The sequence below is a fragment of the Schistocerca gregaria genome, chromosome 2 (genome assembly GCF_023897955.1).
Source record: "Schistocerca gregaria isolate iqSchGreg1 chromosome 2, iqSchGreg1.2, whole genome shotgun sequence".
In the NCBI taxonomy this organism is placed as follows: domain Eukaryota; kingdom Metazoa; phylum Arthropoda; class Insecta; order Orthoptera; family Acrididae; genus Schistocerca; species Schistocerca gregaria.
This window is the reverse complement of record NC_064921.1, coordinates 1,051,399,369-1,051,415,513: the sequence shown is the minus strand read 5'-3', so window position 1 is coordinate 1,051,415,513 and position 16,145 is coordinate 1,051,399,369. Positions and strand designations below refer to the sequence as shown.

Here is a 16,145-nt window from a genome sequence, read left to right as displayed (position 1 = left end):
TTTGGATGTACCGTGCACTATTCAGTGTCCCCTCGAAGATCAGCAGAGGTGTACGGCCATTGTAGGAGATCGCTCCCCACACCATGATGCCGGGTGTTGGCCCTGTGTGCCTCGGTCGTATGCAGTCCTGATTGTGGCGCTCACCTGCACGGCGCCAAACGCGCATACGACCATCATTGGCACCAAGGCAGAAGCGACTCTCATCGCTGAAGACGACGCGTCTCCATTCGTCCCTCCATTCACGCCTGTCGCGACACCACTGGAGGCGGGCTGCACGATGTTGGGGCGTGAGCGGAAGACGGCCTAACGGTGTGCGGGACCGTAGCCCAGCTTCATGGAGACGGTTGCGAATGGTCCTCGCCGATACCCCAGGAGCAACAGTGTCCCTAATTTGCTGGGAAGTGGCGGTGCGGTCCCCTTACGGCACTTCGTAGGATCCTACGGTCTTGGCGTGCATCCGTGCGTCGCTGCAGTCCGGTCCCAGGTCGCCGGGCACGTGCACCTTTCGCCGACCACTGGCGACAACATCGATGTACTGTGGAGACCTCACGCCCCACGTGTTGAGCAATTCGGCGGTACGTCCACCCGGCCTCCCGCATGCCCACTATACGCCCTCGCTCAAAGTCCGTCAACTGCACATACGGTTCACGTCCACGCTGTCGCGGCATGCTAGCAGTGTTAAAGACTGCAATGGAGCTCCGTATGCCACGGCAAACTGGCTGACACTGACGGCGGCGGTGCACAAATGCTGCGCAGCTAGCGCCATTCGACGGTCAACACCGCGGTTCCTGGTGTGTCCGCTGTGCCGTGCGTGTGATCATTGCTTGTACAGCCCTCTCGCAGTGTCCGGAGCAAGTATGGTCGGTCACACACACCTCTGTCAATGTGTTCTTTCTTCCATTTCCAGGAGTGTATTTATCACTGTAATTACAATTAAGTATTGTGTGTGTGTGTGTGTGTGTGCGTGTGTGTGTGTGTGTGTGTGTGTGTGTTTTTCGGAGTTAGAAAGTATAAACAGAAATTAAGAAGCACAGCTGGTAAGCAATAAGAGCATAAACTTGTGGAAAAAATCTGAACAGCTCCAGAAATCAGGTCTGTACATGTCAGATCCCTGTTGCAGATCCTTACACGATGGAGTGGTAGTCAAATGAACACGTGGAACTGTTTAAAGACTTTGATTGTTCATAAAGTGCAGCACTACACGAGTCGGTAGAGAAGCTCTCTGGTGGGTTGGAGCTCTATACACGGAGTAGTTTCCATGCTTCGAGTTCCCAGTAAATCCATCATCTGCACGACCTGAGTCTCGTGTAGGTAGAGGCGACTGTTACTATACTTTCCATGATCGTGCTATCCAAAACGAATGCATGTGGATCTTTCGGAAGAGGGTAAGTCTTCGGATGTTTTAGTAGGTTGGAGCATATGACAAGCAAATACTATTGTATAAAATCAAACAATATCTGGGTATGTCAGCAATATGACCAACACACATGGGAAACAGTTGAAAAAATATGAAAGACATGAAATAGGTAAAATTCGAGGGAAACCTGCTAAATTACGAAAAACTGACGAGAAATACGTAAAATTGAGGGAAATAGCATGAAATATGCAAAATCACGAAAACCTAGCAAAATTACTGAGAATGCATAAAATCTGAGAAAAATACCATGAAATGAGTACTGACTGAAATAAAATTGTGTATCCTGGAGGGGAATGGACTGTTGCTACATCCAAAGACCTTCATAGTGGAAAGAGGCGGCTTCCTAGAAACATAGCGTCAAGGCCATATGACCCTATTATCACGCACATTGGCAATACAAACTCACATCGGACCGTGACTTCTCCGTGCAAGAGGGAGGCTACCAGGCGCGCTGGTAAACTGCGAGAAGAGTGTTACATTATCTCTGTCTACTGATCGTGGGTGTTTATTTCCTCATAACGTGTCACTGACTCTTCGTATCCATTTCCAGTTGCCGATGATCATTTTGTCTGACTGTTGTGATCGTATCATAATTTCTGAATCGTAGTTTGGCTTCAACGTATTAAACAGCAGGCGTCATACACCTCCAGAAACCTACGTTGTGTTTGTGTTAACAAAAATCGATGTTTTCTTTGGTGTGCAAGGTTGCCTTTTTTCACCTTACAGTTTGTCACCACATTGAGTGGGATAGAAACCTTGCATGGTGAATGTATGTATTGTTGGAAATGTATCTCTTGCACTGGACTAATAAATGCGTCATTAAATGCGTTTACTACATTGGAAACGACATTGCTTTAACATTATTGCATGCTGAAGTGCAGGACTGTGTACCCTTAGGAGTATGTATTTCACAATCATTTCTGTATTCTCATTACCTTCTTGGTATGGAATCAAAGAACAACAGTGTTCCAGAATTGATAACACACGTGATTTACGTAAAAGCTTTCAAACTTCTTCCGTCTGGAGCTCCATAAAGCTTAAACCATATGTTTCTTCTTCCTCTTCGCGGTCTGTTATGTAACCACACTCTCTCAAATGCATCAGGTTCGTATCTCCTATATGCCAATAAGGAGTGCTATCCTTCTCAACGTGTATGCATGCGTGCATCTAATAAGATATTGTGTGACGCAGCGCTTGGGATGAAATCTGGAGACCAAAGGATCAGCTCATTTCGAAATAGAGGGCGGAGCGCTGCTATGGATGTGATTCGTTTGTTGAGCGTGATAATCATCAAAGGCACTGGTGAGTGCTTTCAATCTTCGGCTTTATCCTCCAAATGCTACAATACTTCGTGACTCCCATCCACATTGGGGGACATGGCGAATTGTAATAAAATGTTACTGACTTTATAAAGTATTTTGGCTAAGGAAAGTAGTTATTGTACCTCCTCTCTGCTGATGGCTCTTTCCTACATAAGAAATAGTATTTGTGTCACGTGATGGAGGCAGTGTATCAGGGTTACATGTATACGGCCCTCGCAATGATACAGAAATTGTGGACCAATGCTTCAATGTCGTTGACTGGTAGCATTAAGATCAGTATGAAACATTTAGTTGATGTGACGACTCATCCGAGAGTGATGGTTTGGACCTTGAATAAATGGATAAAATGCTTTGAAAATACGAAAACCCTGGTAGAATTAAGAAAATTGGTGGAAGATACATAAAATTGATGAAAAAGAAAAAAAAATGGGAAGGTATGAGGGTATTTCCTTGTATAACAATCATTCCATTCCTGCATTTGTGGGATTGACAATTGATGGTGTATAACTAACCGTCCTCTATGGGTTTAAGACCTGCAAAATACCCCCCCCCCCCACCCCTATTCCACATACTCTGTCCCTCATTTCTATTGTATGCAATGCCCAAAGATTTGGAGGTCAGGATGCCTACCACTACCACGCAGGACACAGGAACAGCGATCACATACCTGGGTGCAATGTGCATCACCAATATGATGAAGCAATGCTCTGTCAAGATGAGATTAAAACCAGAGGTCATCGCCAGTGGATCGCTGTTTGAAAACGCTCCGCAATGCTGCAAACTCTTCCAGTTTACATATACTGATGTATCCTATATTTTTGTCCACAAGAAACACCGCCTCTATCTTTTATTTGAACCAAGCTGCATGTTGTGGGAGCAACACACTTCACACCATATACAACGAACAGAAGCCAGAAAGACTAAATTTTTCTAGAAAGTGCTAGAGTACAAAATCAACGCCACAGGAAGGGCGATTGCGGGAAATGTCACGTGGTTGCAAGAGGTGTCAGTGTGGACAAACTGCGAGTGTGGTAAGGTGTTGGTGGGGACCATATATAGTCACATGTGAGGCCGCAAAGGGCGATGGGCAGAAGCGCCAACGTGGGAAGGACGACGCAGCCTGCCACACAGGTAAATGGCGGGATCGGCGTGTCCCGCGGGAGAGTTCTGCACAGAAGGCAGTCCACAAGGGACGTCTGTGCAGGGCAGACGCGGGGCTCGGCCTTCATTATTCGCTCTGGCTCTGCTCGCGCTCACACTTAGCCGCGTACCTCCCTCCTCGGGATTTTGGAATCGGGAGTAGTCTACTTTTCATTCAAGTCACTGTCCAACTCTTGCTGAGACGAGTAATCAAAGATTGTATTTATTCAAGTCTTGGATTATTTCGTGCCAGTTCCGTAAGACTTTCAAATTTCCACTTAGCAATATCCAGTTTTAGATGACTGGAGGGACCTTCCGCAGCGTCATTGAGCGTCTAGAGCGCGTGCTGGTTGCGACAAAAGATACCCTGACTGGTAAATAGCTATTCTTATTAACTGAACACTTCGCGCAGCTCTGTCGCATCAATTCTCAAAAATTCGTTACAAATATTGTCCTTAAAGTATTGGAAATGTATTGGGTTATTTGCTTACATGGTCCCGGCGGAGGTTAGTCCACCCGTGTGTGTGTGTGTGTGTGTGTGTGTGTGTGTGTGTGTGTGTGTGTGTGTGTGTCCGTCCGTCCGTCCTTAGAATAATTTAGGTTTAGTAGTGTGTAAGCTTAGGGACTGAGGACCTTAGCAGTTGAGGCCCATAAGATTTCACACAAATTTGGACATGTGAACGTTTGAACATTTGCTTACACTTTTCCCTTTAGTCTGCCCCACTGCAAAGTTGTTAGGTCCGGCGGACGCGGCAGACACAATCCTTTGCTGACAGTCCTTTCTTCTGCGAATCTTTCGTAGATTCGTGAAGTGTGACATGCTGCCGTATCACGCTAAAAGGAAGTATTTGTGCGTTGTTGGGGAAAACCACACGTCAACACCATACCGTGAAGAGGCTTTTTATTAATCGTACGGCGATTGTTTACTGACCAGTAACTGTTGTTTCGTGAGTTAACACGACCCATCAGATGGAATCAGGCTTCATCACTCATGAAACATAGCAGCGCATTCAACATTCCACTCTGTTTCTGACGTAGTCACGTATAGTAATTTTTCGGTCTTCTTTGTCTTCCTCCTTCAGTTCTTGGACAAGTTATTTTGGGAGGCTCCATCCATATGACGTGTAAAACATGTTGACAGTACCAGCACGCAGCGTTGAAGTGTTGAAAGTTCACGCGTCGACTTCTTTGGACCCTGCGTCATTCGTGCTCGAATGTCCGCGATCACAGCAGGTGTACGGACAGACGGGGCGTTTGCAACTGGCCCTGTAGTACCGCCACTTTGCCACCAAATCCTGTATACTCCTCTTTGCTGGAATGGAAACGCAAGGAAACCGATTTGCAAAAATGTCACGCGGTTCATTAAATGAGCCTTCACTATTGTGATTCTTTCTTCAAGGTCACACATATCGCTGACAGTTACTTAGCACATTTTAACCAAGAGCGCCACTCTGTATTTGTCAGAGTAAAATGCAAGTATAATTGTCTGCGAGCAAGTAACGAAGGCTAGACTAGAGCGCGTACATTCAGAGAACGGAGGAGAGAGTGGTGTAAATAGGAAACAACGTCCGCAGTAGTATACTACGTTGCGCTGTATGGAATAGCAATAGTAATTTTCTGTAGTTTTAGTCATTACCGACGTGAAAAACGTCTGTTCTCTCGTGCGTAAAACTGTGTGACAAAATAGTCAGATTTGAATCGTCATCAACTAAGACTAATAATGTGTAAACATTGGTTGAAACCACAATGGATAGATCATGCCTGTAATGTTTGTCGGACAGTAATTTGTTTTACCTGTGACTACCGGTGTAGATGCATGCGCGTGGTTCTTATGGATTAGCTCCATGTTAAGTTACAAACTGGTGTAGCACGGAATGCGCTTAAGTGGGACATTGATTTGGGTGCCACTATGAAGAGCTTTCGGAGCACTGCAAGGACGCAAAATGTGACAGTAAAGATATTTGCCGGAATATAAGTGAATCACTATTAAATTCCAAGTTACAAAGGTGCCTATATGGCTATACCCCATCCACCGAAACGAGACACACATCGTAGACAGGTCCAAGGGGGGTGAGCAGTAAGGAGAGAGCTCGCTCAGTGTGACCGCCTCTGCGGCAAGTACAATTCGTTAGTGTGTGATTTTAAAATCTGACTGTAAAGTTCGTCACGTTTGGAAGATATTTTGATTATTACCGTAAGTATGTGTTCGTGATCACATTCATTATTCATCGTTTCTGTGCCCGCCCAATAGCTCTTCCTTTCCCTCGGGTTAAAACTCCTAATGCGTACTCCCAGATAATTTATGGAATTAACTGCTTCCAGTTGCTGACCTGCTATTTTGTAGCTAAATGATAAGGGATCTATCTTTCTATGTATTCGCAGCACATTATACTTGTCTACATTGAGATTCAATTGCCATTCCCTGCACCACGCGTCAATTCGTTGCAGATCCTCCTGCATTTCAGTACAATTTTCCGTTGTTACAACCTCTCGATATACCCACAGCATCATCCGCAAAAAGCCTCAGTGAACTTCCGATGTCATCCACCAGGTCATTTATGTATATTGTGAATAGCAACGGTCCTATGACACTCCCATGCGGCACACCTGAAAACTCTCTTACTTCGGAAGACTTCTCTCCATTGAGAATGACATGCTGCGTTCTGTTATCTAGGAACTCTTCAATCCAATCACACAATTGCTCTGATAGTCCATATGCTCTTACTTCGTTCATTAAACGACTGTGGGGAACTGTATCGAACGCCTTGTGGAAGTCAAGAAACACGGCATCTACCTGGGAACCAGTGTCTGTGGCCCTCTGAGTCTCGTGGACGAATAGCGCGAGCTGGGTTTCACACGATCGTCTTTTTCGAAACTCATGCTGATTCCTACAGAGTAGATTTCTAGTCTCCAGAAAAGTCATTATACTCGAACATAATACGTGTTCCAAAATTCTACAACTGATCGACGTTAGAGATATATGTCTATACTTCATCACATCTGTTCGACGTCCCTTCTTGAAAACGGGGATGACCTGTGCCCTTTTCCAATCCTTTGGAACGCTTCGCTCTTCTAGAGACCTACTGTACCTAGAAGGGGGGCAAAGTTCCTTCGCGTACTCTGTGTAAAATCGAACTGGTATCCCATCAGGACAGCGGTCTTTCCTCTTTGGCGTCACCACTGGCCCTTCCTTCATGGGATCAAGCTCCGGGATATTAAGCCTCTCCCAGCAGCTTGGACGACCATCTCTCGGCCGTCTCGCCGCGAGTATATAATTTTAATCAGGTTGCCTGTTGGCCACTGTCTCTTTAGCTATCGGCATTTAAGTGTTGCTTCCCTAGGGCTTTGTGAACATTGCGCCCAACTTTTAACTGCCCGCCATTTCCTGAATGAATGCCTTTTTTTTATATGGCTTACGTACACATTTGTGTGTGTTATTTGAGTTATCGGCCATTTTAGCGAACTAAGCGCAAGCTGTCGACCGCTTTTACTTTTTATCCGTCGTAGCAATATCGCGAAGGACATTTAATTTTTAGTTCTGGACCTCCTTTTCTGTATGGTCTATTTTATAGACCTCTCTTCACATCCCTGTTTTTAGCTGTCTTCCGTCGATTGGGACAGACGTGTAATAGTTTTTAACTCCTCTCTCTCTTCGTGTTCTTCAGTTTTGACATGGGCGCCTATGACCCTAGTTGTTTTTGCGCCCTAAATCAAAACCATATCGGTTTGGAGTCCACCCAGGAATGATCAAAGAAGGAATCGTGAAGTTCTGCAGAGACACACATGGTTCTTAATGTATGGTAAACGGAGCTGTTGTATTCAAAGTAGTCAATGACTGATACTGTTTTGAAAACAGCTGGATCGGCAGCTGTCGGTTGTTATTCACTGTATCGTGTAATCAGTACTAGGCTGCACAATCTTTGTAGTCTCTCAAGAAAGGAAAACAACCACAGAAGCTTTCAGAAAGTTTTCATGGCTTCTACAGAAACACCATACGAAGGGAAGTACATGAATTTTATTTCGTAACGAACTGCCAACAGCTGACAAAGTGCTTGCTGCCGTGAACGAAGATCCACATGTGGGCTATTTTCAGAAAGCTTAAAATTGAGACAAATAAATTTGAAATATGTTCGGCGTGGACGTAATACAATGCTAATAGACATGGATGTCACCGTTTAATGGAGTCAGCGTTATCTACGAACCATTAAATTTTTGATATGAAGGAAGGCTCATTTACTATTTTGCGAGCCATGGTCGAGTGCAGAACATACCCGAAGCAATTTCTGGGTAGATAACACCATGAAATTCTTTAAACAAGCGTTTCTCTTCGGATTATCCCCTGAAACAAGGGGCCCCGGGTATAGGTAAACGCCTGATTATTACGATGGGAGCAAAAGCAGGTTTCGTGGAAGGCTGGCTGTGGATTTTAGACTCCAAGGAGAGTGGCGATTATCATGAGAAGATGTACGGCAATACGTGCGAGGAGTAGTTCAAAATGGTTCTTTCTCGACGTCGAGGAAATGCAGTTATTAATAATAAATCGCCGTACCATTCTCATCGAAAAGAAATTTTCTAAGGCGAATTCCAATAAGCAAGATACAGTAGAGTGCCTAAAAATATCGCTTTTGAAGATAGCATGTTTAAGAAAGAACTACTACAAATCGTTAAAGAAAACAGTTGCACACAACAAATAAGCAGTAGATGAAATGGCTAAAAATGCAGAGAAAATCTGTTCAATGAATTGCTCCGTACCACCACAAATTAAATGCCATGGAGTTAGTTTGGCTCAAAAGCAAAGACTGTTGCAGCAAAAAATAGTACATAAAAAAATTCGAAAGTTAAAGAACTATTGTAAAATAGGCAGTAAGAACACTGCAGGAGAGTGGAACCAATGTGTCCTCAGTGTGATGGAAAAAGTTGAAACTTTTGAAATGAGACGGCATTTTAGAGGAGAAAGAGGAGCATTTTGTTGAAAGCGTGAATGAACAGAACTTCGTTCCATTAACCATAGCGGTTTCTTCCAGACGTTATGCTTTAACATTAATGTAGCTGGTATTATTGAAATCGCTTGTTTGAATCTGCCATGCCACATGTCGGTTTGTAAGTTTTCTTTCATAGTAGCCTAAGTTCACAATGAAGTGTTGCTCACAAGCGACGCAAGCTTCCCTGTGACGTGAGCCCGCCGGCCAGCTAGACAGCTGGTACACGATGGATCTTAGACACCCGTGCATTCAGTGGATGGGACTCAGTCTCCTGAAAGTGTTTCGCCCCAGCTCTCGGTGAGTACAAAATACGTAGTAAATATGCTGAAAACGACAGAAGACGCAAGTCAGAGAAAAGCTCGCGTCGTACGGAATCCAAAAAGCCTAGAAGTCCAGTGCCGAGCGAATGCAGCTGGAAACAAAAAGGAAAAAGGTACAAAACGATGACAGCTGGCCCATAGGCACACAGTGACCAGCGACTGTCAAAAATGGGATTTTTATATTCTGTAACCATTATACTACTGTGGAACCATTGTATCGGAGAGGGTGATAACTGAATTGCATATGAATACAAACACTTGTTCAAATGGCTCTGAGCACTATGGGACTTAACATCGATGGTCATCAGTCCCCTAGAACTTAGAACTACTTAAACCTAAATAACCTAAGGACAGCACACAACACCCAGTCATCACGAGGCAGAGAAAATGCACGACCCGGACGGGAATCGAACCCGGGAACCCGGGAACCCGGGCGCGGGAAGCGAGAACGCTACCGCACGACCACAAACACTTGTGATTTTACTCCAATGTCTCCACGAAAAATCTACGGCGCGGATCCGAGCCGCGCTCATTAAATTTTTTCGTTTGTAGCCACTGGTGCCCGCACCGTCCTGGAATCTGAGGGTATTGACTTGACATTTATTACTAACTCGTAGACTCAGCATTGCTGAGCGCTGTGGGAAATGCAGTAGATTTTAAAGTTCATTGCTGTTTCCCACTTTGAGAAGCGTATTTATATGGCTTTTTTATCGGATTTGTTGTTGTTGGTATGACAGAATTTCTCCTCCATCGTTCTGTTTTTTTTTCCTGTTTCAAATTTTCAGTGATAACTTCAACAAAGCATTACCTGTGTGTACTGTAGCCGTTGTTATGTAAACCAGTGTACTTTTTTAATTTAGGGCACAGATTAGGGAGTACACAGAGAGGAAACACGGCTGCAATCCATGCGCTAAAATGTAGTGCGTACACGCCAAGTCTGCTATATTGAAACAGAGTAAACAGTTGTTAGAGGCAAAAGTATACGGATAAAGTTTTATTAATTGCGCAGTGTAGCTGCTATGTTTACCTACAAACATTTGTTTGATGTAATGTAAAAATTAGAAATGTATGTTAATACTTTAAGCTGTGCCGTTGTTATACTCGGTAGAAGTAAAAGAAAAGGCGACACAGGAATGTAAAGAGCGGTTACCTCAAAGCGGCTGATAGCAGTACTACATGAGAAAACTGATTTGCTGATTTTCTTGCTGTTGATAAGGAGAGGTCATCAAACGGTAAAATATATTGTTATGCAAATGAAGCAAACTACATCACTTTCTGGAATTAACGTTTTGGCAGAGGTTCTCATTTTCTTTTACAACATTAAAAACGACTTTCTTCGCTATATAATACCTGTCATTGTTTCTGAAGAAACTGACATACACAACTGATTTCTTTCGTGCCTTACAGTTTTATATTACACCATGAAGATGAAGAGTCAATTTCTTCGATATCGCTCGTAGTGTGATACTTAATTCCCAAGTACTCCGTACTGTAAAATTTGAAGTGTTCGTAGTGAAAAATGTGGTCTATGGCTGCTGTGCGTTCGGTTCATTTCCACTGATAGATTGCTGTACACTAAATGTAACACCCACATCGAAAATGTTTTTATAGTTAGGAGGAAAGCCACATATCACAACAGCATAGAGAAAATACGAGTTACACTATTTTATTTGAACGCGTTGGCGCCGAACTCGCTGCCTGAGCGCACCACATACTAGTAGGTTCAAACTGTCAGTGCTGAGTTGTTCGTGTAAGCAGACGCACATTTCTCGAAATGAGTGATTGCGATTTATTGCTGTATTTACTCCTGGGAGAAACTGATGAAAAAGACCTTTTACTCACGCATTTGCATAACAGGCAAACTGAAATCCGATCTTCCTTATGGCATCTATCAATTCTCATGTATTAAACGAATATGTTTCATACTACATAATTTTTTATAGTGAACTTACAGGTCTGGGCCTAATTCAGAAAGTTTGTATAAACTAAATTTTAATGCAGCCTATTGTCATCTTTTAAAGTAACACTTGTGTGTTACTTTTAGATTGAAAACACGAATGAAAATTCCAGCACTGATACAAACACACAAACTCGTGCAGTGTGTCCCATAACGGCTGTTTCTGTTGGAAGTGAAGTTGCTTTGTCAGGTCAGTCAGAGACGAGAAGAATGAAGTTGAATAAAGTTGCTGCAAGGAAAAAGGTACTTATAAAACAAAACGGCTTCATTGTCCTCTGGACCTAAAAACACTGGCAGTTCTCAGCTTTCTCATGTGGCCTTTTAATTTTTAACTACAACTTTATTACAACTTTTTGACTGGATGTTCCCTTTTCTAAAAATCTTAAACCAGTTAAGTTTCGTAAAAACGTCCAATTCGAGCCACAGTAGTAAGCAGCCATTCTTCACGTTTACTCGGTTTCAGTAAGGCGTGGAGCGCAATGCTCTGTTTTTATACAAATCAAACGATCTGCATGCGCACCAAATCGGTAGAAAGTAAGTTTTTTGTTTTTCCTTGTGATGGGGGGGAAGGGGTCTACCTTCACCACTTGCTTTTGGCTTTAGAAGTTCAGTAGATACGGAGGGCTTCACGGGAGGGGACCGCGCGTGGTGTGTGTATGTGCGAGAAGTTTACAAAAAGGGTGACTCGGCGACTGTAGCAAGGAGGAAATTTTGACGTGAACGTGAACTGCGTAATACAAACTATGCTCGGATGTTCCCCGTATCTGGAAACGGATAAAAATGTTTGGGGAGAGTCAAACCGAAATCCAGGCGACCAAGGCCATCAAGAACAAGCAAATCCTTAGAGAGTGTAAATCAGTCTGTTCATGACGATCCTAACCTCTCCATTCGTAAGCAAGCCACTGCTTTAAATGTGCCTAGATCATCACTGCACCGAATTCTGCAAAAATACCTTAAACTGCACACTTACGAAAACCAGTTTGTGCAGGGAGTAAAGCCTCAAGCTGTCAGACACTGGCTGCAGTTCGTTAATGATGTGACTGACTGCTCGTCATTTAAGATCTTGTTTCCTGAAGAGGCACATTTTGACCACTAAGCAATATTGCCACTACTGGAGTGCAACGAATCCTAAACAAAACCATGAAAAACCCCTTCGCCAAAAGTTATTGCACGGGCACCGATGTCGGCACAAGGAATAGTTGGCCCGTACTTTCTTGAGGCGAGAGTAGTTACAGCAAATTTCAAACGTTGTGTGACGATTTTTGTTCCTGAATTGTGAAACATGGCTGGTGTAACCGAAGAACATGGGTTCAGCAAGACGGAGCCACAGGACACACGTTCATTGCGTGTATACTGAGAATCTGTGATATTCCGTCTTGGAAATTGATATCCTGGAGGAGTGACATGCATTAGTCCCCAAGCTGTCGGGATTTGAGAGCCATCGATTTTTTCGTATAGGGATATGTCAAATCTGAAGTGTACATCAATAGTATGGCTTCACCAGAGCAATTGAATGAAAATATCAATTGCAAAGTTGCAACCATCCTATTGTCTACGTGCCGAACCGTCACGCAAAATTTTTTCATTTTTTAAGGGTGCCATAGACTTTCTCGATTGCATTGAAATGCCATTATTTTTAAGAAGTAAATTCCCAAACTTTTTATTTCAGTAATAGATTTTTATATATACATTAACCTCTATTTTATTTTGGCACGTGAAATATAAACTTTCTTTTTGAGACCCTCTGTAGTGCGAACACTAAGACACAAAAGTGTGGCTTGTTCCCTCTTGCTCCGCTTCTACCCTAAGGTGGCTTTTTTGCTGGGAGATAGTGGGTGAAATTTCCATTAATGTAGTGCAATAAAACGTCTTCGTCTCTTTTTCCCGATGATCCACATTTCATTCTATGTTGTTATTAATTGTTAAATTTGGACATTATCGTAACATAATGTGGTTCACTGCTGACTAAGTACTAACTTCCAGAATCAAATTACCATCGCTGTGTCGTCCAGTTACAAGTAATATTGGAACATCGCCGAATTAGCGTGAAAATCATTCCAGTACAGTATTACACATATACTGCATGGATATGGGGTCCCTGTCCAGACAAATATGGTAGCATATCGGTAATGCCTGAAGCTGTGTATGTTCATGCAGCTTACAGGGAGAAATTCTAGACACATCGTGTTGTCACTCACGAACTGGAGTAGGTATAATGTGAAATTGGCAACGATCTCAAAATTTATCCATTCTCCAAGTTATTTTATTTAGTGTGCGCACTTGTACAACTCACCTACATGAGTGTGGGCCCAATGAATATGCTAGTGGCCACCATTTGATGAAAACCGCTCCCCACTTATCAGCAAACACGGACTAAAGTGTTACTTACAGGGCTCATTGGGAATAGAAAAAAAGGATTTGCCTCATCTGTGTTAATGATTGAACAATAGTTCAATAATCGACCTGATACTAAATCCTCCTCCTGAAGACAAGAATTTTTCTATTTTAAAATCCAGCTTAAGCTTTCCTAGAAGAATTGTCACTAAACGACAGACTTCAATAATTTAAGGGAAGATACCTACAAGCAAGAGCTTTTAACGTATTAGAAAACTGAAAACTTCGCACACAGCTGTCTGGTAGGCAAATGGCCTCAAAGTGCACAGGCGGGCTATCATGTTACGGAATCTGAATGTGTAACGAAATCGTAATTTGGATTTAAAATCCCTGCTCCATCAATACCCTCGGTTCCCAATCAGATAGCTTCTGGGGCCTGAGTAAGTTGCCAAAGAATGCAGCGGAACCTCGCTAAACAACGAGCAAAGCAAATTGTAAAAAACTGACTCGCTTAACGAGTAATTTTTCGCATGAGAGTAAGATTTAGTGTGAAGTCACCAGCCACTCGAGCGTTTGGGGAGGGAGGGTCAACAATATGAGCACCTTTCATTGTTGGTAACGGCATGTGAACAATGTGTTTAGTACTTACTGCAGTTCGGGTTTATCCCTGTTTCTGCTACTATCTTAGTGCAGCTTGTGATCACACATTTTTCTAAATTTGTGTTCACAGTGTTTCTTTATGTGAAAATTTTAAGTCTCCATAGAAATGTCCCGAAAATAAAGCCGTAAGAAGACCAAAAGAGAGAGAAAGTGACCTTAGAAATGAAACATAAAATCATTGGAAAAACGCGAACTTGGCGTGAGCGTTGCTAATGTAGCACGCACATACAATCTGGTTACATTAACTCAAGAACAAGGACAAAATTAAGGAGACAGATGTTTTAAAGAGAGTGACAGGAGTATCTAAACAATGGCTTCGTATTCTGGACGAAAGGTTGCTCCTGTCGAAAGGTTGCTCCTTACACGGATAAATGAAAAGCAATTGCAACGCGACACTATTAACAAGAACGTCATTTGTGAGGAGGATTTTCGCCGATCTCGTTAAGAAGACTCCAGGATCAGCAGCGGCCAAAGAAGTGTTTAAGGGAAGCTGTGGGTGGTTCGACAAGTTTAAGAGAAGAACCGGCAGTCAGTGTTGTGAGGTGCCACAAAGCTGTCAGCTCCAGTACAAAGGCAGCAGAGAACTTAAATCAGCAACTTCAAGATGGTAGTAGATTCTGAGTGTTATATGACGCAACAAGTTTTAAATGTGACGGAACAGGTATATTCTGGAAAAAAGATGCTGAAGTGTACCTTTATAACAGCAGAGGAGAATGCATTGCTCGGTCACAAGTCAATGAAAGACTGTCTCACATTACTATTCTATAGCAATCGAAGCAGCAGTTAGGACATTAAACCGCTGCTTGTTTACCATTCAGAAACGCCGTGAACGTTCGAGAAGTGTAAAGCCCAGAAGAGCAGGTTAAGTGTGATGTGGAGGTCCAACAACATGTCTTGGTTGACATGTGATCTCCTTTGTGATTGGATGAATTAAGTGTTTGGTCTTTTGGTGAAAGAAAATATTTGCTAGAGATTAATCTGCAACTCTGTATTTGGTTATTATGGATAACACATATGCCCATTATCCAGGCCTCCAAGAGCAACTTCTTGAAAAATTAATTCATCAAGATCCAATTCCTGCCTCCCAACACCACTCTGTTACTCAAGCCTATGGAGCAGCAGATTAATTCTGACTTTAAGAAGCTCTGCACTAAAACATTCTTTGAACATTGCTTTGCTTGCTTCAGGGAACTCAATTTCGCTCTTAGTTTTGGAAGTATGTTAAACATTGTTGCCTGCATCAAGATGATCAAACCGGCATGGGAACTGGTTACCAAGAAAACTGTCACTTCTGCTTGGAAGACGCTTTGGCCAGAATGCATTATCGAATGTCACTCTGAAGCATTTGAGTCAGTACTTAGTTGGTTAACTGGCTGTTTCATTAGTCTCTCACGTTCGAAAAAGTCAAGGGTTTCGTTTTTTGGATGGAATTATAACTAGTATTGGTATAGCACTGGTTCCTCTTTATGGCTGATTACACTTTTATATTTTGTGCATTCGAGCTATTTCTGAATTACAATATTGAAATTACACTTCCTCCTTTTTTAGGAAACTTGATGATGAATGTAAGAAATTTTTAATTTTTCCTTCTTTCACAGGTGGTTAAAAGACCTCTTTAAGAAAGGAACTGAGAAGGATCTTGAAATTGATGACCTCTATGATGCCTTGAAGAGAGATAATTCACAAGATCTAGGGAACAGACTTGAAGCGTAAGTTAAGCCTTTAGAAAGTTTTTATATTTATCAACTATTGTTACTCTCTTGGAATGGTTTGTATATGAAGTTACCAGAAGTTTCTGATTCATAATATGGTAGTTTTCGTGTGACTTGTTTAAAACACTATGCCTTATACACAAATACGTGATGCATGAATTCCAGAAAGAAATGTTAGTTTCACAACTATACATACAAACAAGAACTCATGTAGACAGTATTATTTATTAGAGCACTTAAGTGGAATGCTGTTCTGGATACACATAATATGTGTAATTATTTTCAGCTTCATACTTCCACA

General features: G+C 42.6%; 1 protein-coding gene across 1 annotated transcript in view; it reads left to right on the top strand.

Moving 5' to 3' along the window:
* LOC126335577 (ATP-binding cassette sub-family C member 4-like) overlaps positions 1-16,145 on the top strand; it is a 295,393-nt gene that overhangs the window by 109,986 nt on the left and 169,262 nt on the right. The window contains exon 2 of the mRNA XM_049999008.1: positions 15,731-15,841. Within this exon, the coding sequence (XP_049854965.1) occupies positions 15,731-15,841 (111 nt within the window). The remainder of the gene's footprint in view (positions 1-15,730; positions 15,842-16,145) is intronic.